Genomic DNA, 25961 nt, shown 5'->3' with positions numbered 1-25961 from the left:
TTGTGCATGCGCCATGTGCTGGCGCGGCCCGATGAGGGGGGCATGGCCCGCGCGGGCATGGCCGCAGGCGCGGCCCGATGCCCTGCCGGTTCCCAGCCTCAGAAAGGTTGGGGACCACTGACCTACACCATCAAAGGCTCAACTTGCTCATCTTCTAACACAGTACATACCATTAAATGCGAACAATGCCCCAAACAGGTCAAACCCTCCGCCAAATAATTAATGGGCACAAGTCTGACATAAAAAATTACAGGACTGAAAAACCCGTAGGGGAACATTTCAACCTTCCAGGACATTCAATAAGGCAGTGGTCCCCAACCTTTTTATCACCGGGGACCACTCAACACTTGACAATTTTACTGAGGCCCACTGCCCTAACGCTCTCTGGCTCTGGTCGCTATGGTAATGTTTAAACATCCCTTCAAAATAAAATACAGACACGCCACAACAATGAACATAAGGAACATTTTATTTTCATGGAAATTTTAACTCATGACAATGACAAATCAATGGGAACCCTGAGCTTGTTTCTCTGCAACGAGATAGTCCCATGTGCGCCTGCCAGATCGTGGATGAAGTAAAGGGCCGGCGGGAGGGAGAAGGTGTCCTTCACGGCCCACCTCTAGTTAGTCGACGGACCACATGTGGTTCGCGGCCCACAGGTTGGGGATTGCTACAATAAGGGACCTCAAAGTAGCTGTTTTATTGCAAAGGAATTTAAAAACAGACTAAAAAGGGAGATTACAGAAATGCAAGTTATTAAAACACTCAAAACAATGGCATACCCTGGACTCAACAAATGCATAGATTTTTATCTCATTATGCATGCTAACCTCATTCAATTCTTAAATGAACATTCCTTACAATCCCCTCTTCTTTTTAATTTATTTTATTTGGGACAATATGACGGTAATGCATAGTTAGTTATAAGTAATGTAAGTTCAAATCTAACTCTCTGGTCTCAGGACAAGATAACTTGCCAGCACAGCTTGCCACTTGCAGGGATGCTTCCATGCTTGGGTGGAGACGGATGGGGCCAGCCTCTTTTAATAATTTCTTTTCACAACTGGGACAGTGTCTGCCATTAATTACCAACATGGATAATTTTATTTCTTCAGTGTTTTTGTGGACTACAACTGAACTCAAACTTAGCTGTCTTAGCAAAAAAAATCTCATATGGCTTAATTTGGATATCATGACAGTTTACTAATCTGACACAATATATTTTACCTTATATCTCTACACTTATGATGGTTGTTCCTTTAGTCTGAGGAAGAGTGCATGCACTCCAAAGTTCACGCCTTGAATAAATCTTTGTTGGTCTTAAAGGTGCAATTAGACTTAAATTTTGTTGTACTGCTTTCCTTAATGTTCCTTCACCAAAGTCAGTGAGATAAATGGACATTTTTCAAAAGTTCATATTAGAGTTCCTAGACCACAATACAAAAAGCCCTGTTTCCTCTGGAGGCTACTTTAGCTAGTTTTTAAATGTTTTACTACAGAAATGTAACAGAGTCCTCTATTGCTAGCTTTCAGTTTCAAATTAGTCCAGTCACACAACAGAGGGATAAAACTGTTGGTAAAAGAGCAGGATCTAAAGTTATGGCAATAATTATCCCTACCGGGTAGCCCAACTACATCTTCTGTTCTCCAAGTACATGGCTTATTCAAAGCCTAGCTATGTCTCTCCACTTCTTTTCTCCACTACTGTGCACTTCGCATATGATTTAATTTTGCTTCCTGTTATTTGAGGTCCTTCCAAATTCCTTTCTGGAAAGCCTTCCAAATCCCTTTTTGGACAGCTGTGTTCTGAATTATAACCAGAGTATCACAGCTACTTGCTTCTACCTACCCTTTAGTCCCAGGTGGATGTGCAGTTACCAAAGGAGTAGTCAAGCTCACTGAAGCTTCTTCCATGATAACACAGACAAAACACAAGCACATTACGTTCAGTACCACGACCAACAACAAAGAAACTAAACTTCACATCCAAAAAGAATCACTCATATTCTCTCAGCACAATGGAATCTTCATGTTCAATGAGTTTACCACTCATTGAATTGCAGGGATTGCAGGGAATGCAGCTGGTGTCTTCATATTTTGGGGCTTTCCAGAAGCATCTACTTGACCCCTGTTGAAAACTGGCACTGGTCTAGATAGACCCTAAGTGTGATCCAACAGGGCTCTTGCTTTGTTTTAATTATTAATTTGGTTATGGTGATAGTGAATGTCCCAATTTATAGAGCATAATATTTTTGTAGGTATAGCACTTTATTTATCTGGATCTCCAATGCAGCAGAATTTATATTTTCCCCTCCAAAACCCTAAACCAGCAAACAATTGTGAGGCTGAATTTTAATGTTTCTAACTAACTAATTGATCTATCCCAAACCAACCACCTCAAACTACTCACTCACCTATATCACCCATCTCAACCAGTCTCCCCCCTCCCTAACACTAACAACTTGCCCTCCACTTTGTCTAAACCCTAACTGTCCAACCCAGTCCCACCTCAATCCGCAAACCTCCCCATTCCCAAACCCCAACATGAATTATCACCCAATTTACACATACACCATACAGACTACATACCTCTGGATTGGGCAACCGAGATGCCACAGTGGGCTGCCCGTCAAGATGCAAACAAACCGCACACAACCAATCACACCCTACACACAGCACACAATTGCACACAGTTGGAACCCGGCAGCCCTGAAATGCCATAAACAGCGATCAGGGCTAACCTTCTACAAACACACAAATTAGAAACCAAATACCCAACAAGCACAGAACCAGGGTTCGAGAGCAACCCTAGCTAAACCACAGAAACTAAGAGCTAAAATCAACAGTGTCCACAGGAACACAGAATGGCCAAGAAACACAACATCAAATATGGAGCACATCATGTTTAAAGGAACTGAGGGAGAAGTTTAAAGGAACTGAGGGAGAAGTTTAAAGGAACTGAGGGGCCCTAAAAGGGTCGGGGATCCCAATAATCAGGGACAGAGGCAGAGACAGCAGAGAGTGGAGATGCATCGAATCAAGAGGTCTGAAATTTAACCATATTCGGGCCGCCTCCAAACTCTGCCCCATCCCTTGAAATACTAGGGTGGAGGCAAAAGTAAACAACCCACCTCTGACACTAGTGCTGTGAAACACCAGGTTAATAAACAACCAAAACTCTACCTTGCAAAATTACTTTGCAGAACAAAGAGTGAACCTGGCTTGCGTGACAGAAACCTGGGTGAGGGAGGGCAAAACTGTCGCCCTTAAAGACCTAGCTCCTGATGGGTTCTTTGTCCTCCACCAGTCTCAGACAGCAGGGCGGGGAGGAGGGGTGTCAATACCAGGCATTGAATGTGTTAGCCTCAGATGGGGATCAATGGAGAGTGCGCCCATCTGGTTAGTGTACCACATGCCCAATGAACCTCCAGATGCCCTGCCAGCCCTGCTGGAGGCGGTGACAGCCTGGATGCTACAGTTCCCCAGACTATTAGTTCTGGGGGACTTTAATGTCCATGCTGAGCTGCCATTTTATAGAATTAGGGCAGGACCTGGTGTCAATTATGGCAACACTAGGGCTCTTACAGTTTGTTGTTTGCCCCACCCATCAAGCAGGCCACACCCTGGATCTCATTTTCAGCATGGGTCTGAATGTGGATCTCGTCATGGCAACTGCCATTTCATGGTCAGACCACTACACTCTGCAGGCTCGGATAAGGCTACCACCCCCTCCTCAGTTGGGCGCAGAGCAAATTTTAGCTCGCCCATGAAGACATATGGATCCAACTTGACTCCAGAATGTGGGAAACATTGCCTCGTGGGACTTCTCTCAATGGCCTGGTCACCAACTGGCATGACAGATTACTGACTGCCATTGATGAAATAGCTTGCTGACACCTTTTCCGCCCCTGTCTCAAGCACGCCCCCAGGTACACTGAGGAGCTTCGCAGTAAGAAATGGGAACTGATAGAGTTGAGGATGATTCACAACAAAGCCTCGAGTACATCTTATAGAATTTTTACTCAGGTACCATCACATCTACAGACCCACGCCCAGCTCAATTGTTCAAGGTAGTTCAATCTCTCACTGCTATATCAACTGTGAGGCATTTGCGAGTCATTTTGCAGACAAAATCTCAACACTCCACCACAACCTCCCTTCAACCTTAGATATAGAAAGTGAACTAGAGGCCCCTTGGCCGTCTTTGGTGAAAACACTGAGTAACTTCAGACAATTCACACTGAATGAAAGGGGGCAGGATGCTAGCAACAGCAAGGTCAACCACTTGCCCACTAGACCCCTGCCCATCGTGACTTCAAAAAACAGCTGATATAAAGATAAAGATAATCAACCTATCTCTCACAATGGGAGAATTCCTGGAGAGACCGAAAGAGGCAGTGGGACGTCCGCTACTGAAAAAAATATCCTTAGACCCGCAAGAGCATGACAACTACCAACCCGTCTCGCACCTAGTGCTTCTGGGGAAGATGGTAGAAAGGGTAAACCAATTAACGACATCCCTGTAAGAAGCTTCGGTCCATTCAGGTTTCCGGCTTGGCTATGGGGTAGAGACAGCGCTAGTCGCCCTGACAGACAACCTCCGTCACCAGTTGGACCGAGGTGGGCCGGCGCTGCTGATATTACTAGACCTCTCAGCAGCATTCAACACAGTCAAACATGCCTCATCAATGCCGGAATACGAAGGACAGCCCTTCAATGCCTGATCTTCTTCCTCTGGGGCCATGGACAGAGGGATGCAATAGAAGAGAAAACATCAAACCACCGACAACTTACTTGTGGAGTCCCACAAGGAGTGGTCCTCTCTCCTATCCTATTCAATATCTTCATGCACCCTCTTGCACAACTGGTATGGCAGTTTCGGCTGGGTTGTCATCAATACACAGATGACACCCAGCTCTTCCTCCTGATGGATGGCCACCCTGACTCTCCCCCAGAAGCATTAGCCAGCTGCCTGGAAGCAGTGACAAGATGGTTCAAGTAGAGTCGTCTGAAGCTCTAGCCTTCAAAGACAGAGGTCCTGCGGCTGGGCAGGAAGGGTCCATGTAAGGAAGCATGTCTGCCCACTCTGGACAGTGTGCAGATCTCTATGGCTCACTCTGCCAGGAATCTGAGCGTGATTTTGGATGCTTCCTTCACAATGGAAGCCCAGGTTGCAAAGGTAGCATGGCTGGATTTTTACTATCTCTGCCAAGCCAAGCTTTTAGCTTCCTACCTGGCCCTGGAACACCTAGCCACAGTGATCCATGCAACAGTCACCTCTAGACTGGATTTCTGTAACTCGCTCTAGGCAGGCCTGCCCTAAGCCTTGACCTGGAAACTATAACTGGTCCAAAACGCAGCGGCCAGGATCCTCACAACAACACATGGAAGTCTCACATCCAGCCCATTCTTCAACAACTACAGTGGTTGCCAGTTGAATTCCGGATCAGGCTAAAGGTTCTGGTAATTACTTTTAAGGCCATACGTAGTCAGGGCCCATGAGCCTCTTGTGGCGCAGAGTGGTAAGGCAGCCGTCTGAAAGCTTTGCCCATAAGGCTGGGAGTTCAATCCCAGCAGCCGGCTCAAGGTTGACTCAGCCTTCCATCCTTCCGAGGTCGGTAAAATGAGTACCCAGCTAGCTGGGGGGTAAACGGTCATGACTGGGGAAGGCACTGGCAAACCACCCCGTATTGAGTCTGCCATGAAAACGCTAGAGGGCGTCACCCCAAGGGTCAGACATGACTCGGTGCTTGCACAGGGGATACCTTTACCTTTACCTTTAGTCAGGGCCCAGTATACCTGAGGGACCGCCTCTCTGGTTATGCCCCTCAAAGAGCTCCACGCTCCGCCACCGCCAACCGGCTAATGGTCTCTAGCCCTAAAGAAGCCTGTCAGGCCTCTACCAGGACTACAGCATTATCTGTCCTGGCCCCCACCTGGTGGAATGAGCTCCCGGAGGAGATCAGGGCCCTGACAGAGCTAAAACAGTTCTGCAGGGCCTGCAAAAGCGAGCTCTTCTGCCAGGCATTTGGTTGAGACCAGGCATAACCAACATCTGCAGGGCCCCTGCTCCCTCCCAGAAATCCATCAATGTTTTCTGCTTTTGGACCTGTTACATTGTAACCATAGTTAATTATCAGTTAATAGTATTAATGTTATGGTTATCTATATGTTATGGATTGTTTCTTGTATCGTTTTCTACGTTTATGTAAACCGTCCTGAGCCTCCAGGGAGGGCGGTAAATAAATAAACAAACAAATCTTGTCAGGACGATTAAAATATCTGTCGTGCAAATCTAAAAACATATTTTAACAAAAACAGGAGAACACAGCCGGTGCGAGATGGTCACTGAAAGTGGATACAATAATACTCGATGAGGATAATGATACAAACTCACATTCCTGGAGCTTGTAAAGTTGTCACCCCATTCATCCAAATATCCTGGAGAACATCATTCAGGGATGAGAAGGCCACTACATAGGTGGTTGGGGTCATTCTGGATCAGAGGCAGAACCTGGCCATATGGTAAGCCATATCCATGTTTCCATCAGAGATAGAAATGGGTGGAGATATCTGACCTCCAGCTCAGAGATGGGGTTCTCAGCTTCTCCCACAAGGCTGGCATTGGCCCAGGAGCATAGATGGAAACATTCCACTGGGGAGATGATTTATACTTTTCCTTTGTCTTGCCTTTAGCCTTCTTAGCCGGTAGCTAAGAAGAGGGATAATGAGCCCAAGGGAAGCATGATCAAGGTCAGATCCACTAAGATGCAGATTGGGGAAGTGGAGTTGAATATGTTGATTCCAAAGATGTGGAATTGGGACCAACTTGGATGAGGGTGCTGAGGTTTTAATTCCCTATTCCCCCTAGTCTTGAAGGGGTGAAGTGCTACCAGGTCCTTCCATGTGGAGACACTATGTTCTTCACCCGAACAGGTCATGTTTGTCAGTTTGAATCATCTTGGCTCCAGATCAGAAGCACTTCTTGAAAAAGGGTTCTGAGCCATGGAAGAAGCTGACTTAACTTCAATAAATCTGACAACATTCTCTCAACTCTCGATGGTGACTCCAAAAACACAACCTTCTCTTGTGGTGACAAAAGAGGAACTGAGGGCATGTAGTCCCTGGGTGGGGGAAAAGCTTATGACTCTGGCACAGAGTGCTCTTGGAGATTTTTAGTTGGCAAGCCTGCTCATGCACAGTCCCCATATGGGACTGTACAGAAGACTGATGATAGTATGCTTTGAAACTGTACCCCAGTAGGTTTCTGCTCCTCTAAAGCCATTACTACAATTGTAACTGCATCATGTTACAGTTAGAATGTCGCCATCTACAACTATGCTTGCAACTCTTCTCTTTTGCAGTTCTCATACCTGTCTTAACCTTTTCTCAGTACAGAGCTTGGATTATAATATTGATAATTTTAGGAGTCCCACACTATGCACCCTTCTGCTCCAACTGACCATGCCATGGACAGATCCTGTTCTTCCTTTAAGCACAAACTTTAATCTTTCTTTTGCTGCCAACTGTATGTATGTATGTATTTAATTTATTTTATTATTTAGGTTTCTATACTACCTGGCTCAGGGATCTCTTTCTGACCACTTTCCTTGTGTGTCTTCCCCCACCCCCCCTGCTTCAGACATCCTTCTATCATTCAAATGACCCTTTTCCCAAAAAGATAGCCAATTCTACACTTAGGACATCCTGCTTGGGGGGCAGGGGAGAACCTTTTTAAAATGAAGTGCTGAATAAGGATCCTACATTCTACAAATATATTCAAAATCTTCTCAAGTAAAGATAGTAGCCAAGATCCAAAAATGGATTATGCAATTTGATCTCAACCACTGTACCCATTTACTACTTTATTATCATAACTAGGTTCAAAGCTTTGTGCCTTCCAATTGCCTTCTTCGTGCCTCACCCAGACCGGCCCCGTCCACTCTCTGCCCCCCAGACCCTTAACCAAATTTGATACCGCTCACTGAGCGGTTACAGATATAAAATAATATTAATAGAAAGCCTTGGCTGAGCATGAGTAGAACAAATACAGATGAGAATCCTCTAGTTAAGATGTACAGGACTGCAACCGTATTAGTGTATATATGTTTTGATTCTTACAACAATTTTTATACCATCTTCCCAATTACCATTTTAACAGTGCCCTACATTTCAACAGCACATAATATAAAGGAACAATAATTATTGTCATTGTTAAGAGTTCCTTTTGGGAAAAAATCTTACTTGGCATGGGAATTCTGACAGGAGGTGGAAGCCGAGGATGTACTTGTGGCCCTGGCATTCTCATGTTGTGACCAGGGCCCTGTGCGGGAGGCATTAGCATTCCAGGGGGAGGAAGTCCCGGAGGTGGTGGAGGAAAAGGAATCATGCTTGGCAAAGACACTTCATCTACAACCAGCGGATCATTGCCATGATCAAATTGGCAGAGGTCACCAAGTACACAAAATCCTCGCTCTGTGAAACAAAGTGCAATCATCATTTGTAGTAATAACAGTAATAAACTCTCTTTTGTGATTGGCTGCAGTTATTGTCAGAAGGCTGCAGTTATAAATCAGAAGGTTTTTCCCATCATGTGACATGAATATCATTGTTTCCATCTAGTTAAAGGATTAAGTTCAGAATAATTCAAAAAGGATTTTTTAAATAAAGTGAGTCAAGCTCTGCGAAAATGTGCAACAGCTCATGTTTAAATAAATGAAGAAGGAAGAAGGAGAAGGAGAAGGAGAAGAAGAATCACTGCTAAGCGCCGTGGTGAGCCCAAGGTCACCCAAGCTGGCTGCATGTGGGGGAGCACAGAATCAAACCCGGCATGCCAGATTAGAAGTCCTCACTCCTAACCACTCCACCAAACTGGAAGGAACTAAATGGAAAACATGCAAAATGCCTGTCCCACAGAATGGCCCAAAAGCAGGCTTGGGGTATAGACATAGAATAATAGAATTGGAAGGGACCTCATGGGTCATCTAGTCCAACCCCCTGCACTATGCAGGACACTCACATCTACTGTAACCTGCCACCCCTTTGCCTTCACAGAATCAGCCTCTCTGTCAGATGGCAATCTAGCCTCTGTTTAAAAATTTCCAAGGATGGAGAGAACCCACAACCTCCCAAGGAAGTCTGTTCCACTGAGGAACTGCTCTAACTGTCAGAAACTTCTTCCGGATGTTTAGATGGAATTTCTTTTGAATTAATTTCATCCCATTCATTCTGGTCTGTCCTTCTGGGGCAAGAGAGAACAATTCTGCTCCAGCCTCCATATGGCACCCTTTTAAATACTTGAAGATGGTTATCAGATCCCCTCTCAGTCATCTCCTCTCTAGGCTAAACAGACCAAGCTCCCCCAAACTTTCTTCATATGTCTTGTCCAAACCCCTCACCATCTTTGTTGTCCTCCTCTGGACACATTCCAGTTTGTCAACATCCCTCTTCAACTGGGGTGCCCAAAACTGAACACAGGACTCCAAGTGAGGGAACCAGATTATCCCCCTGCAGATAATAAAAGCTTACCCAGCATAACTACTAATTAAACTATCTGCCATTTTTATGAGTAACGGTTACTCCAGTTAGGGTAAAAAGCTGAAATAAAAATAATCTAATCACAAACCAAACAAAAAAGGGCCCCATTCCTATGAAATGTAGTATTATTTAAAAACAAATGTGATGATTATATACTTAAATTTAATTTGTAGTAGTAACTGACAATACAAGAATGGCTTGAAAAGATGATATAAAGTGAAACACCCACGTAAAACTAGAAACAGAAGGACCACTAAGAGAATACAGAAGGAAGGCTTACCATCATAATCTCGACAACGTCTTTTTGGTGGAGCATTTCTGCCAAACGAATTAGAAGAATGATTGTTGTAGTAATTTGACCAGCTTTCTGTTGTGTTTTCAGGATGGTGAGCAGGTGCGATCACTGTAACAGCACTGGGAATACACTGTGCACCAGAGGAATACTGCTCAGTGGAGTTAGTGGCAGCCAAAGATACTGGGTTATAAGAGCTTTCCATGTCACTCCTTTCACATTTGAATTTGGCTCTCTCTCTGTGTTCTGTTTGTAAAAAACCCAAATTTGGTAAGTTTCTATACTTTTCCAGCATTTTTATATTTCCCAAGACAACTGTACATTAAGAAACTAACACCACATTGTCTGCTTGGTTTATTAAAAAGTCTGGTTAATGGTTGCAATGCTAGATCAGTATAATCCTTAGAAGAGAATGTTGTCTGTTTGCAATACTCACAACAACTTAATCACCTTCCTTCAGAAAAAATAAATTTCACTTTTGTAAATAATTTCTATTAACAGATTTTCCCCAGAAGCCTGCTGCACTTGTAAATACTTCTAATAGAATCCAGCAATAAATCAAAACCACAAACCTCTTCCTTGCTAAAAAGAACACAGCAATTTACAGCACTCGTCTCTACCAGCAAGGCAAAGTATAATAGAAGGCATAGTTGTACCAAAATACTCTTGAGAACAAATTAAGAATGAGAGAGAAATCCCTTGACTAGCTTACTCTACAGAACAAAGCCTTAAGCCTGCTTTAATGAAGACAGAAATCACTACTTCTCCACGTCAATTCCAGTATTGTGCTAAAGTTGTCAGATCAAGGAAATGACACACTTCTCTTCAAAAGCAAGAGTTACCGGTGTGTGTGTGTGTGTGTGGGGGGGGGGGGTTCTCCCAACTGCTTTTAACTCAGCTGCTATGAAACTAGGATCAGTTATAATATGCTGGCAACTCACCAACATTTCTGTTTGTATCCCGCTCTTTGTTTGCATCCTGGTCTTTGCTTCTACCTCTGCTGCGACTCCGACTTCGACTCAGTCCTCTGCTTTTACTGCGACTCTTACTTCTTCCTCTACGCCAATCATATTTGTCTCTGTACAAGTCATTCCGGTCATAGTATCTATCATAGTCTCTCCATTTGCCATCATCTCTTTTTCTTTCTCGCATTCTATTCATAAAAAAAGGAAAGCAAAACTGATTTTTTTAATGCAAAAAAATTTGAAATACCTGTAACTTGCCCTTGTAAAGTCAAAACCAGGACAGAACAAGACTTGTTCATGTGAAGATCTAAAAAAAATTTGAACAGCAAATAGAATAAAATTATCCTGGACAGAAGCCTTACCAAAGTCCTAGAGCCACTACACTCCTTGAGTTCTTTTTACCACCAAAAGATACTCACTGATACATGAAAACCAACCATGTGAATTTATGCTGGAATAGCTAGACAACTACTTCAAATACTGAGTTTTCAAGTCAAATTCTGTGACATCAGAAACATTAAGTAATATTCACTCAAGGGCCTAAACAATGCACCCCAGACACCTATCCATGCCTGTAAATTAAGGTGGTACTTTTCTTGACTTCCTAAAGTACAAGAAATTTGGGATTAATTTTCAAATCTCAAAGGCACTTTTGTGAAGAGACATGCAAAATGACAACAGAGTGGCAGAGGTTTCACACAGCCATTATGTGTAAATTGAAAACATTTCCAAAACCAATAAGCACCACAGATACTTGGGCTTTCATATTTCAAAGAGTGACCAAGGTTGGAACAAAGAAATCACTTTCAGTTCTTACGAACTCTCAAATGAGGCAGAAGAAGATAAAGAAGGAACCTACATTCTGTCCAGGCACTCTTGGGCCATGCCCTCAATTTCAGATTGGCATTGTGAAGAACTTTTCAAAGAAGCTTTGACAGCACCAGTACATTACAGTTATATTACAAAATTCCCCACCCCAGCAAGATCATCCAAGAGAAGAAGAAGAATTGGTTCTTATATGCCGCTTTTCTCTATCCGAAGGAGGCTCAAAGCGGCTTACAATCGCTTTCTCTTTCCTCTCCCCACAACAAACACCCTGTGAGGTGGGTGAGGCTTAGAGAGCCCTGATATTCCTACCCAGTCAGAACAGCTATATCAGCGTCGTGGTGAGCCCAAGGTCACCCAGCTGGCTGCACGTGAAGGAGAATCGAACCCGACATGCCAGATTAGAAGTCCGCACTCCTAACCACTACACCAAACTGGCTTCCTCATGCAGCTTTCAGTAACAGGCCATGAAAGCACTTTCATGTGGCCACTGTTCTCTGCTAACAGTATTACTAATCTTACTTTTAATAATATACATTGTTTGATTACTGAATCTATTTTTGTATGATTATGCATTAATTTAAAATGACTAAACATAACAAGGATCAAAAACAACTAGGAAGACTGCCTGTTCTTGGAAGTGCTCTATCAAAGGAATAGACAGGTTGCAAAGTATGGGAGTCGTTTGGTCCTCTGGGCGCAGCAGATCCACATAGGGAAATTATTTCCACAGTAACTTTCTTCTTAAAGGGATTTAGAAAAAAAAACAGCAAGAATTTCTAATCAGAATACCCCCCCCCAAAAAAAAGCACAACCCAGGTTACTTTATGAAATAACACTAACCTTTGTTCATTAGAATCAGAACGATTTTTCTGCGGGCTAGTATATTTCTTCTTTTTGCCCTCTCGATCTTCTTCAAAAGATTCCTGAAATGTCTAAGGACAAATAGAAAACCAACATCTCATACCAGTTGTCCCTTACAGAAATACAAAAAAGGTTTTGGACACTTCATCTGATACTAAAATTCACAAGTGGGAGGAATGTGATAAAAAAACAGTAGTCTTCATCCTGTAGATTAGGTCAGGGGTAGTCAACCTGTGGCCTTTCAGATGTTCATGGACTACAATCCCCATGAGCCCCTGCCAGCAAACACTGGCAGGGGTTCATGGGAATTGTAGTCCATGAACATTTGGAGGACCACGTGTTGACTGCCTCTGGATTAGGTCACTCAAGTGGGCTGGAAGTACCTATAGAGTTGATACCTCTTTTGTGGCCTTTTGGGAGGACTTGTTGCTAGAATGCATTCATAGAAAGCAGGGGTACTCTGCCTCTTTGCTCCTATTTTTCACATGCTGAGGAACAAAAGGATGCTGGGAGGTCTTTCAGTGGTAGAAAGGATTCTTTCATCATTTGACCTTTGGCTTATTTCTTACTGTGGCATATCACCTGGTGACTTGTGCTTCCTGCTCATGTCTCTCTTATTCTACTGTCCACAATGACGCCTGTGAGATCATAACATTAGCTCCCCCTCTTTCTGTCACATGGCTTCCCATTTATAAGCTGGGGAGGGGGTCATCTATTCTTTACACGGTCTCAAAATAGAAATCCATATTCCATGTAGGCAAACCCAGAACAGTTTCAATTGAGATGTGAAATTATGCTAGGTGTTCTCAGAATCTGCTCTTAACGACAGCATGTCCATTATTTTTCTTTACACTGTGAATAAGGGATTATAGAAAATGCACATTGTGTACTATATATAAAAAAGTAGAAGTCAGCCCTGGAAAAGCATACTAAAAATTACGTTTGGATTATTTTATTAATTTACATATTTATTTTCTCCCTTTTAACATTCTGCTATCACATTCTGAAACTCTGCAACTACAAGTGCTAAACCTGTTCTACCAAACACAGCTGGTTCATTATAATGTACTTAATGGAATGATTCTGGATTGTACTGATGGGCCAGTGCAAACTCAGATTGTCATGGGGAGAATTTGCACAATTTAGAATCAACACTGCAGCCACTCTTTCAGTAGACTTAAAAAATCAAAGCTAGCATTCTAATCCTCATCTAACAACTGTCCACAACCAAACAAAACCTGTTCCCTCCCTACACAGTGCACAGCTTCCCTAGTCTCTGAACTAAATAAACTGGCTTTTATACAGAATTTTTAAAAATAGCTTTGATATTTCAGGGTTATTAGTTTTCATAAACAGAGAAGTTGCAGTCACTGATAGTAGTTCTATAGAGAATGCATTATAGTAATTTAGTTTTGCAATCTCAAAGCCATTAACTTTCATCGTATAATGCAAGTCATATCTGCTCATAATCTTTGTGGGGGGGGGGGGACACAGCAAAACAGTGACAGAGGATATAAAACAATTCCACAGAAAGACCAAAAGCCAAAACATAACTGAAGTATTCCTCATTTAGTCATTTTATAGTAAAGAAAACATTCAGAACTAGAAATAAGAACTCCCCTTTAATGTTACAGGATATATATGCCTATGAGATGGGGGTGGGGCAGAACTGCATGAAGCAAAGATATCATCTCTCATTTGACCTTATCTAAGTATAGCAAAGTTCTTTACAAGTAATGTGTGCATCACTTAAACCAGGCCAGCCCATCTGAAGCTAAGAGAATACTACACTACAGTACTTTATTCCAGTGTACCTACTCCCAGACTAACAACCACTGTGCTTTGCACTGTATAGATTGAGAAAGAGAAACTCTGTCCTGAGATGCAGTGAGTCTCTGCACTTTCTTTTTGCTATTGTAAAGTGACATTTAACAATGCAGAGATCAGTGCTTGAGACTTGGAGCCAAGAGACCAGGCTCAAATTCCCACTCTGACATGGGAGTTTGCTGTGTGAACTTGGATCAGTAACTACCTCTTAGTCTAACCTACCTCACAGGGTTTTTGTGAGGGGAAGATGGGAGAGGGGAAAAGTTGTAAGACACTTGGGGAGAAAAGTAGGATGTAAATATTTAAACAAAGATTACATAGAAAATATTACTGTTTCCCAATGAAAACTGTCCCCATAGCACTATTCTAATTTTACAGATTACCAATAAAGAACTTTAGCTTTTTTTTCTTTTGCATTATGTAAAAATGCTGAGCAGAGTTAAAATATTTTAGGATAATGCACACAAAATATAAATAATATAATATATATAATATAACACACCTTCACTACCTGTTGAAACCCTGGTAATTGAAAGCCCATAAACATATCAGTATCTGGAAGAATTTCAGGCCTAAGTGAGTCTTTCTAGGGAAGGAAGTTCCATAGCAGACAGGCAGCCTGGCTTTTAAATAAGGGGTTTTATCATCAGCTCAGAGCCTGAAGATATTTTAAATTAATACTCTTGTAGACTATGTTTATTTTATGCCTTTATGCCCCTACATGTCTTTGTTTTAGTTTCATTCAAGAATATAAATTTTCTAAACAAAGAAATAGTAATTTGCCTCCTGGTGACCTACTCATTCACAATTTCCTAAATTTTGCATCTCTATTGTGGTGCAGAGTGGTAAGGCAGCAGACATGCAGTCTGAAAGCTTTGCCCATGAGGCTGGGAGTTCAGTCCCAGCAGCCAGCTCAAGGTTGACTCAGCCTTCCCTCCTTCCAAGGTTGGTAAAATGAGTACCCAGCTTGCTGGGGGGTAAACGGTAATGACTGGGGAAGGCACTCGCAAACCACCCTGTATTGAGTCTGCCATGAAAACACTGTAGGGCGACAGACATGACCACGTGCAGAATCAACATTACATTTTGGGTTTTGGAGCAGGGGCTGAACAACTGAAGATCTGAAGTCAGACAGCATGGTCATCCTCTTTTCTTAGCAGCAGAGATAATATCTGTCAGCAAGGGCTCTAACTTTAGCCACTTACCTTTATTAGTTTAATATGGATACAGGCCCAGTCGACAACTTAGTCCATTGACCCCAATGCTGATTCAAGCACAAACAAGAACAGCTCATTTTGCTTCATTTTTTAAAAATCAGCAATTAACCTGGCCTCTGTATGAGTATTTTGTTGCTAAAGTCTGTCTTAATCATGGGCTTAAATACAGTACCTAAGTAACATATTCACACTTTTTCAAACTGTTTCATGCTTGCTTTAATATCCAGTACATTATATATAGTCTAGAAATTAAGCCCGCTGTAGCTGAAATACAGCAGGCGCTAGAGCACAGGGAAGAATAAGGGAGGAAAGGAAGGTTGAAGAGGGAAGGAGGGATGGGAGAATGGAGGAAAAGGGGTGGTTGAAGGAATTAATAGAAGGAAGACAGGAAGGAAGGCAGGAAGTGTGTTAGAGAGGAAGGGGGAAAGAGAGCAAGTGAGAGGGAGAAAGAGGCAGGAAGTAGATGGAGAAGTAGAGGAAGTCAGGAAGGAAAGAAGGAAGGAAGAAGAAAGGCAGGCAGGAGGGGAGAAGGGTGTGTGTGAAGGGGGAAGTGGCGAGGGGGGGCAAATTGGGAGGGGGAGTTGGGGGGAAGAGATCGAGAAATAGAGGAAGCAAGGGAGAAGGAAGGAAGGCAGCCAGGGACGTAGGTGGACTTGGAGGGGAGTGGGGGAAAAGGAGGGGGTATTTGAAGGGTCCATAAGGGGGCGGAGTCATGAGGGGGGGTGAACTGGGAGGGGGAGTTGGGGGGGAAGAGATCGAGAAATAGAGGAAGCAAGGGAGAAGGAAGGAAGGCAGCCAGGGAGGTAGGTGGACTTGGAGGGGAGTGGGGGAAAGGGAGAGGGGTATTTGAAGGGTCCGTGGGGGGGAGTCGCGAGTGAATTGGGAGGGGGAGTGGGGGGAGGGCCGGCAGAAGGCTTGTGGCAGCGGGCAGCGCGGCCTTCTGCCATGGCCAGGCGCTCCCTCGCAGCATCATGGAGGCTGCGAGGGAGTGGCTGGGGCCGGCAGAAGGCTCTTTGCGGTGGACGCTGTGAAGGTGGCCTGGGGCCAACAGAAGGCTCCTGAGCAAGGGACCTGGGGCGGGAAACGAGCAGGGACGCCGCGTTTTCGATGCGGCATCCCTGCTCCTTTCCCTAGTGGGAGCAGAACCCGGGCGGAGGACTCACCGCGCGGCCATCCTTCTGTGTCTGCGCAGTGACTCCCCAGCCGGGCCAATCAGCCAATGGGGAGCCGCGCTTTGCGAGGCTCCCCATTGGCTACTTGGCCCTGGATGGACATTCGGAGTATCCATGCAGGAGCCACTTCATGCCTCCTGATTGGGCCCTCCGAGTTTTTATCCCGGACAGAGCCCGCCCTTTCTCCTCCCACATTGCCCTTACCGTTTTATTTAATACCACGGGAGTGGTTACAGATAAAGGCAGGTTAACTCACAAGCAGGATACAGAGAAATTTATTACCTCCTCTTTGATTTCTTCTTTTCCTTGTCCTGCAGTCTTCGGTTCTGTTTTTGCTGGTTCATTGGGAGATAGGTAATCCTTGGTGTATAGGCTCTCAAACAGTTTATCAACAAAACCTGATGTTTCTGGCAGAAAAAGCATGCAAAAAAGATTGATTAAGGTCAACTCATTAAGAAAACTTCCTGCCCTCGGCTCATTTTGTCAGGGTTGTTTTTTTTCACTTGAGAAGTTTTGGAGGCATGTGAACACCATTATGAAATATTTGCATTTTATAATGACGGCTAAAGTATTTTCAGCACAAAGATAACAAAATATTAATACCAGAGTTAAATATTATGGAAATTAAGAAGAACAAGTCAGTCACAGTATATTACCTCTAAAATATTTCAAGTAGTGACCATCAATCAAATTCTAGACTTTTTGGTGGGCTATTTTTATTACATAATTTACAAGATGTTCTGTGCTACTTTAAAGATTAACTAATTTGTGCACAGTAGGAGTTAACTTCTAAATTACTATAGCACTTTTTGCTTTTACTGCTGCCATACAGCTACCCCTCCGGCAATTTATAGATGCCTCCTCAATGCTTTTGATTTCCAAAAGAGCTTCACGCTCCGCCACCACCAACTGGCTAATGGTCCCTGGCCCAAAAGAACTTTGCCTGGCCTTGACCAGGGCCAGAGATTTCTCTGTCCTGGCCCCAACCTGATGGAACGAGCTCCAAGAGGAGATCAGGGCCCTGATGAAACTAAAACAGTTCTGCAGGGCCTGCAAAAGGGAGCTCTTCCACCAGACATTTGGCTGAGGCCAGGCCAACCAACCAACATCTGCAGGGCCCCTGCCCACCCCCCACCCTCCAGAATCCCACTAAGACTCCTGGACCTGTTTGAGTTACTACTGTAAGGTTATACTGTTATGCTGTTATGTTATACTGTTACCTGGTTATATCAATTAATAATATGAATGTTATAGTTATTATATTTATGGTTTCATGTATAGTTTCAGTTAAATGTAAACCGCCCTGAGCCTTCAGGGAGGGCGGTATATAAATATGAATGAATGAATGAATTTAACTTTCCGTGTTGTGCAAAAAATGATCTTTTATACTCCTACATTTGTTAAATTTCCTTATGACTATAGTATAGTCATGCTTTAGAGGAAAAAACTTTGAAGCATTTGGCATTCTACAACTCAGCTGCATATCTAGCTTCCTAATTTACATGTGAACAACATGCTGCCATTAACGAATTTGTACATACCTTTTTGTAGAAAGACATCTAGCTGATCAGCACAGAAAGCCTTCAGCTCCTTCTCTGGCTTGTCTTTCTTGACCAACGCCACAACATAGTTAGCCAAGGCTGAGGGATCGGCATCACATCTAAGGAAAAAGTTATTTTTATGAATATGTTTCTTAAGAGCCTCAAATAATTTTAGTAAAACCTACATCTAAATGTTCCTGCTTACCATCAAAGCACATGAGCATGCAGTCCCCGGGTGGGAAAAAGCTTATGACTCTGGCACGGAGTGCTAATGACCTACCTTTCTTGCTGAGACTGAAGATGGATTACAAAATACTGAAAAAAGTTCAAACAGCATAAACTATCCAATAAACATAATAGAACTAGGATTACAGAACTGGAAGACCATACAAACATAAATCCAAGACATGACATATCACAGGACAGAAAGTGCGATTCAAAGGCTCTGCACACTTTCTCCTCATAAGTGGAAGCTGTAATTTTATTTTTAGTTTATAGCTGCTAAGAGTTTAAAGTCTATTAGTAGACTAAAACCTTGCAGTCAAATAACTGGATGACGAAATTCAGCATCTCTAACCCCAGTGCTTCTTTGGCTCTTACAGTCTTCTTAGAGCTGCTACGTCGCAATGCTACAATGAAGGAACCATAGCAGAAACCCCAACAGGTAGAATTCCCTACCAGAAATCAGGGATTCCCAACCAGGTTACATAAGAACTCCCCAGGAGTTATACAGCCATTCATAGAAGTTTGGATGGCTGCTGACATCACCAGACATCACTGGAGTCCAGTTCCCCTGTTGCTTTACAGGCCTAGTCTCTTTCTCCACAATGGAAACTGTAAATCAGTGGTCCCCAACCCCCGTCTGCGGCCTGGTGTCGGGCCGTGAGAGCCTTGGCAGCGGGCCACGACTCCCTCTCCCCGTAGCTAGAAGCTCGCCAGGCCGCGAACAAATCGGCCGACAAATCGGCTGATTAGCTTGTGGCCCGACAAGCTTCTTACTGTGGGAGGGGGGGGGGGGGAGAGAAGCGTGGCCGCCGGCAGCACAAACACGCATGCTTAGAACTGCCACACATGCGCGTTTGTGGCCCCGCCCGGTGCAAACGCGCGTGTGCAGCAGGTCTGCACATGCGCGTTTGTGCAGGCCCCGGGTCGCCCTCTCCCCCCATCCCTTGGCAGCGGTCCGCAAACGAAAAAAGGTTGCGGAACGCTGCTGTAAATGATCAATTGATTATTTGGCTGGCTCCTGCATCTTACATGTCACCACTTCCAGGGTTCCTTAAAGCAGTGGTACCCAACCCGCGGGCCGCAGCTCCTTCTTCGCTCCCCCCCCCCCGAAGCGAGAAGCTCGCCAGGCCGCGAGTAAAGCGGCCGATTAGCTCGCGGCCCGGCAAGCTTCTTGTTTCGGGAGGGGGGGGAAGAGAAGCTTGCTGAGCCGCAAGCTAATCGGCCGCTTTGGCGGCCGATTTGCTGGCGGCCCGGAGGGGCCGTGAGGGGGAGCTGCGGCTGCCAGCATGGCGGCGGCGCAAACGCGCGTGCATGGACTACCGCGCAAGCGCGTTTGCGCCCCTGCTTGGCACAAACGCGCGTGCGCGGCAGTCCGCGCATGCGTGTTTCTGCTGGGGCTGCCGCACGTGCGCGGGCCCCCGGGCCGCCCTCTCGCCCCACTCCGGAGCAGCGGTCCGCGGCAGCCGAAAGGTTGCGGACCGCTGCCTTAAAACATTAAAAATATTTCAGGTGTTTCTAATTTGTCAAAAGGTTGAAAAAGGCTGATCTAAACATTATCTTCCCGGTCCCTATTGTTCTTCCCCTTGCCTGCCAACTGCATTTTTGCCAGAAGTGCACAGCCCATCCTATAGCTGGGCCCCATCTAGAGTTTTGTCTCAGAGCCACTCTCAAGTTGATACTTCTACCATCTATTATATTCTCAAGCTTTAACTTTTCAGGGTTCTGTTGTTCTGGCTTATTTAACAACTCTGTCCTTGATGAGTTTCTCTAATATTACCTCACAACAGCATACAACTCATTTGACTGATGTTTCTTCTCTCTGATAAGGTCTTTTTTGTCCCAGTTTTAAAATTTCTTTGCTCTTTTCCTCAAACATGATCCTCCACCTATTTCTTATTCAGCTTTTTCTTTGTAAATTTTGCTTGCTTTCTTGTGTCCTTACCTCAACAGAAGCCTCTTCTCAGCCTACAACTTGTGGGAGGTTTTACTCAGACTGAATCCTTGCTCTCATCTCACAGAAGCTGGATTCCCAAAAGCTTAGTTTCCTACATTCAGCGGAATTACTTCATACACTATACCAAACTCAGCCCATCTCTACCATAATTTAAGCACCACAAGCACAAGAGAGGACAGACATCACATACAGAAGGATGGAGAGATATTGCTGCTCTGTAGGGTAAGAAATTTCTCATTAACAGTGTTACTTTATCTTTTGTTCAAGTGTAAGCATTTAAATAATCTACATAAACATGTTTCAAACATACAGATTTCAAACCCAAAGCATGTGTACAAATGTTGATACTTTCCAGCCTTGCCAAGTCACCTGTTTCAAATATCCTACAGTATCCTATACATTTTTTTCAGATGCATACGTGGAGTAGACCAAATGGTTTATCTACCTGTGATTGTCCAGGTTGCTGTCAGTACATCCTGACCCACACAACACCTGTGAAGGCTTAAGGGGGTGGCAGGTTACAGTGGATGAGCAATAGGGTTGTGAGTGTCCTGCACAGTGCAGGGGGTTGGACTAGATGACCCAGGAGCCCCTTCCAACTCTATGATTCTATGATTCTAGTAACTTTGAAAATTATTAGTGGAAATAACACAACACTGTGAAAAGGCCCCGTTTCTATTAAAATAAATATTGTAACAGTAGGAAATATCATAAAACAATTACTACTATGATAAATGACACAAGTTAGTATTGTTTTTTGTATTCTACTTGATGAATGTTTTAATGTTTTATATGCCATTAAGGGATAAGAGATATATATGACAGAATGTAGACACTGAAATTACATTTGATTTCTAGCAAATTCAGACCATGCAGCCATTCTACACAGAAAGCTACTCCTGAAACCTCCCAAGAACATTCATCTCCAAAAGGTACTTGAAAGTAATTTCAAAGCAATCCAAAATGATGCTTCTGCTAATATAATGCAATATAAAATTAATATAAAGTGACTTTTTTGTTCCAGTTTAAAAAGTGCTGGCCCTGGAGAAGTACTGCCAGCCAGAAGGCACAGTAATGGCCAACAGTCAAATTCAGTATAAGAACCAATGCAAGACAGTTTAAACCTCCATGAATGGGAACAAAGTACTTTTTTCCATATGCATATATTATATATCTGCATATATTATACGTCTGTGAACCTTGTATTTAAAAAAAAACTTACTTCGATTCTAGTCCTAAAGCAAAAACTGAAGATGTAAATGTACAAAGTGTATGTAATGATCAAAAAGTAGGTTTCAGCAAGACTCTTAACTATGACTTTTAGTTTGATATCCTTCTGAGCAAATTCTAACCAAGTGTTTCTGTCCTATGACTACTATGCACAATTAAATATACTATAAAGTAGTTAATGACTTTTTTAGGTATGGCAATATCCTACAATTATGAAGTGTCAAAATTATTCAGATGTTGGAAGAGCCGTTTTTCATTCTCTGCTTTTTACTACCCAAAGGAGTCTCAAAATGGCTTACAAATAATTTCTCCCTCCTCTCCCCACAATACACAACCTGTGATGTCGGTAGGGCTGAGAGAGCTCTAAAAGAACTGTGACTGGTCCAAGGTAACTCAGCTGCCTGCATGTGGAGGACTGGGGAATCAAACTTGGATGTCCAGATTAGAAACCACCGCTCTTAACCACTACACCACAGTAGCTTCTCAACTAAAGATTTAGCATAATATATGCTACTGCATTGTTGAGTGATAAATTAACATTGTCAAGAATATGATGCACACTAAAGCCAACAACACACAAATATTGAGTAATCAGCACTATCTTCAGAGAACTATGTAAACATTTGTAAATTAATCTTCTATATCTCTACATGAAAAAAAAATACATAACAAAATCCACAAATTAAATGCAAACAAGGCTACTTGTTCACATAAATATAATTCAGGATCATCTTTTCCTCAGGGAAGTAATTTCATTTGCCATAAAAGTATTGGTAGAAAGATTAATTCACTGAAATCAGAACCTACTTGAAAGCAAATGGAATATTAATCTAAGAACCAGAGGAAGAATTTAGCTAGATGCAAGAATTTAGGAATCAGGACAATTTACAAATCCTATCCAATGTTCTGTCTATACTGCAAGAGTGGCTGCTCAATAGTAATCTGGAGCCTCACAGGGCCTTGCACTGCCCATTATCCATATTAAGATTATAGCAGTTATATTCTGCTCAGGAGGTAAACTGCTCCATTCTGCAGGAGGGAAAAATTAGAGGAACACTGATCTTGTCTAGAACTTTTTATAACTTGCCATTAAGTTCAATACCATGATGCTTAGGATATTTAAATGACAGCTTGACAGAAGTATCAGATTACAAACTCCAGACTAGTGTGACACTATGACAACTGTACAGCCATAATTCTAGTTATGAACGACTTGTCAGTCTAATAATCAGCAGATTTGTCCCCAGGATTAATATAGGCACTTTTCCTAATCCCTCTCACCAACATATCTAATTCTCAATATGGCCCACACCTGTGGGGGCTGGGGTTTTCCTGGCCAGAAGCTGTTGGGGGAGAGAAAGTGAGAAAGATCAAGACAGGGACGGTAGATTAAAGGTAGGTTTGGCTGCTGAGCAAGAAGAAGAGAAGGAAATAGTTGAAGGGGAGGGAAGGGAAAGAGGAAATAACAAAGAAATTATATTTTCCCTCACAAATATTTGTAGACCCCATATAGGTCCCCACTTGTATATTCTAATTCTCAACCCAGAAAAACCTGAGGCTACTTAAAATCCAGTGACTGGCACCCAGAACTGAAAAATGCTCCAGAGTTGAAGAAAAAACTGAAATTTTAAAAAATACATTGGGAGGTTAAAAAACAATAAAAGGTATACTGGTAACTTTTAAAAAGGGGTGCCCTCTATGGCTGTTGCTAAGCAACCACAACATTCCAGTCTTGGTTTGTGTCACTAAAAGTGTGTAGGGGGGGCTGTTTTGGCTTTTGAGGAAAGACTCATTGGGGTAAGGCCCAGCAGCAATCACAATCACCAGGCAACTTGCTATCACCCAACTGGCAAGAATGACCTAGGCCTGGTTGTTTGCTATTGTTTAACAGTAGCCACCCTACAAAAGCCACAGTGGCTAGCGATTTGGACTAGGGTCTCTGAGGCCCAGGTTCAAATCACTAGTTGGCTGTGTAAGTCACTGGATGACCATGAGCTAGTTGCATGCCTTCAGCTTAATCTACTCTCTAGGGTACCTGTGAAGACAAAAAGGAGTGGAGATGAAGAACAAGAGTTGGTTCTTATGTGCAACTTTTGTCTTCCAGAAGGAGTCTCAATGTGGCTTACAATTACCTTCCCTTCCCCAACAACAGACACCCTGTGAGGTAGGTGAAACTGAGAGAACCCTGGTATTACTGCTTGGGCCCAACAGCTTTATCAGTGCTGTGATGAGCCAAGGTCACCTGGCCCACCAGATTAGGTCAGTGCTCCTAACCACAACACCAAGCTGTTCTGGCCTTCTCTATGAAGAAAGGTATAATATAAATAAATAATGTAAATAAATAATAAATACAGCTGAAAATGGGAGGCAGATAAAGCAAAAGTTGACAAATGGGTGAGAAGGCAGAATGAGGCAGGGAAAGGAGAAATAATGACGCTTGCCTGGAAGAGGGAGAGAAGAGTGCAGAAGAGGAAAATAAGAAGTCCCTCAAAGTTTTTGCGGGTCCTTTGTTTGTCTAAAACTGAGATGCATTGTATTAGGCAGTGACTGGCAGGATACTAGTCTAGTTGGTTTCAGTACGCTGAAATAATGTCTCAGAAGCCTTGACACCTGTCAAAGGAGACTCAAAGTGCACCCTTGAAGACTGTACAAGGGTTCATCCAAGGTCAGAGACAGGGGCTCACAAAAACCCACCACATGCCTTACAAAACCGTGAATTTCAGAACTGGAAAATAATATCAACTGCAACCTATTCTGGGAACAGTTTAGTTTCCTACAACTCACAGCTAGTTCTGATATTACGGAGGGGTGCATAGGGGCAATAATTTGTCCTGACAACAGAATTCTAGCAGTGGGACATCATTAGCCCAACGATTTGTGCTCCAAGAAGTTTTGAAAAGCGGCAAACAGGACCGTATTTACGTGTTTATTGAGCCATCAGTTACTCGGCAGCTCTCCGAAGAGCGAGGAGTCAGGGTGAAATCCCACAGAGAAGACGAGGATCAGCCGCTCCGAGAAATGCGAGGTGGCTTCTCAAGACCCTGAACCCCAACTTTGAGTCGCCCATTCTCACGTGCTTCCCCCATCCCCTCTCCTGCCTTAGCTACCAAGCCGCACTCCGGACAGTCTAACGCAGAGCAGCCATTCTCTCCCTCTCCCTCACATACAGACACATCCAAGTTGCTCCACAACCCCCAACCTTCTAGACGCAACAATTCCTCAAGCGTGCTTTTCTCCATACACACCAGCGAGGCCAGGCGTCCCCTCGCCCCCGTGGCCGCCAACTCCAACTGCCCCCCCCCCCCAGCCCTCCTTCCCTCGGGGGCTCAACGCTCCCCTCGCCCCCAGCCCCCTCTCCGCCCACGAGCACCGTCCCCCCCGCCCACCCCCACCCCGCACTCACATTGGCTCCAGTAACTTGGCCAGCCAGGACTTGAGCGCGTCCACGTTCTCTATGATCATGATGATGGCGCCGCAACGGCTACACCCCGGGCCGCATCGCCCCGCTGCGCTCCCGTCTCCCCCGCGCCGCTGAATTGCTGGTTACCAGCGACAGCCCCCGCCCCTCCCCCCGCTTCGTTGAACGTAGGCCCAGAATCAGACCAGGAACTAGCCAACCGAGGGCGCAACCGAACCTGCTGGGTGCCGGAGAGGGGACAGGCACCCGGTCTCACGACGCAGCCAATCGCAGGACGGTGCACTTAGGCATTCGAGCCAATCAGAAGCTGCTAGGAGTAAGGGGCGGGGGTCACAGCTAGAAGGCCTCAGCAGGTTAGGTCGAGTCAAGCCTGCGTGAAATCCTTGTGGTGCAGCAGCGCCAAAGTGAGAGGGGGAAGAGTTGAGGGAGCTCTCGCGCGGGGTGCCTAGAAAGGAAGACCGGACTTGCGCAACCCCTGCCTGGACGAGTTTTAATGGCTGTGCGTCAGAGGAAGCGGTGCAAAGATAGAACACCCCTGAGCACGTGCAGAGTGTATTTTCTCGCAACGGTTCGCCCTCCATACTTGCCATGTACAGGGCTGCAGTTTCTTGCACACAACAATCGTTTTTCCCGTAGTGTTTCCCATCGCTTATTCAAAGTAAATAAAAGATCGCTTTTAAAACGTACATGAAGGGTGCCTTTAGTTAGTACCAAGTCTCATTGAGCAAATGAGCATCGAATGTGATCAATCACACTGCAAACTCCGTCGCATTTCGTAAACCTGACTGGAGCATGCGGTATTTGAAATCGTGTGTGCCTATGTTGTAATTCTTTTCCTCTTTGTTTTATAGTATATTTGGAAGGTGTTTTGTATGTAGGAGAAGCAACATA

General features: G+C 44.0%; 1 protein-coding gene across 2 annotated transcripts in view; it reads right to left on the bottom strand.

Moving 5' to 3' along the window:
- Window positions 1-25221, bottom strand: part of RBM27 (RNA binding motif protein 27) — a 50594-nt gene extending 25373 nt beyond the window's left edge. For both annotated transcript variants that reach the window (XM_077326973.1, XM_077326974.1), the window contains exons 1-7: window positions 25056-25221; window positions 18244-18362; window positions 16985-17109; window positions 12466-12557; window positions 10774-10985; window positions 9821-10078; window positions 8248-8478 (exon numbers count right to left, since the gene is read on the bottom strand). In XM_077326973.1, the coding sequence (XP_077183088.1) occupies window positions 8248-8478; window positions 9821-10078; window positions 10774-10985; window positions 12466-12557; window positions 16985-17109; window positions 18244-18362; window positions 25056-25114 (1096 nt within the window). In that variant the 5' untranslated portion in view covers window positions 25115-25221. The remainder of the gene's footprint in view (window positions 1-8247; window positions 8479-9820; window positions 10079-10773; window positions 10986-12465; window positions 12558-16984; window positions 17110-18243; window positions 18363-25055) is intronic.
- Window positions 25222-25961: the final 740 nt, after the last annotated feature.

The sequence above is a fragment of the Paroedura picta genome, chromosome 3 (genome assembly GCF_049243985.1).
Source record: "Paroedura picta isolate Pp20150507F chromosome 3, Ppicta_v3.0, whole genome shotgun sequence".
In the NCBI taxonomy this organism is placed as follows: Eukaryota; Metazoa; Chordata; class Lepidosauria; order Squamata; family Gekkonidae; genus Paroedura; species Paroedura picta.
This window is presented reverse-complemented; position numbering and strand designations above follow the sequence as displayed.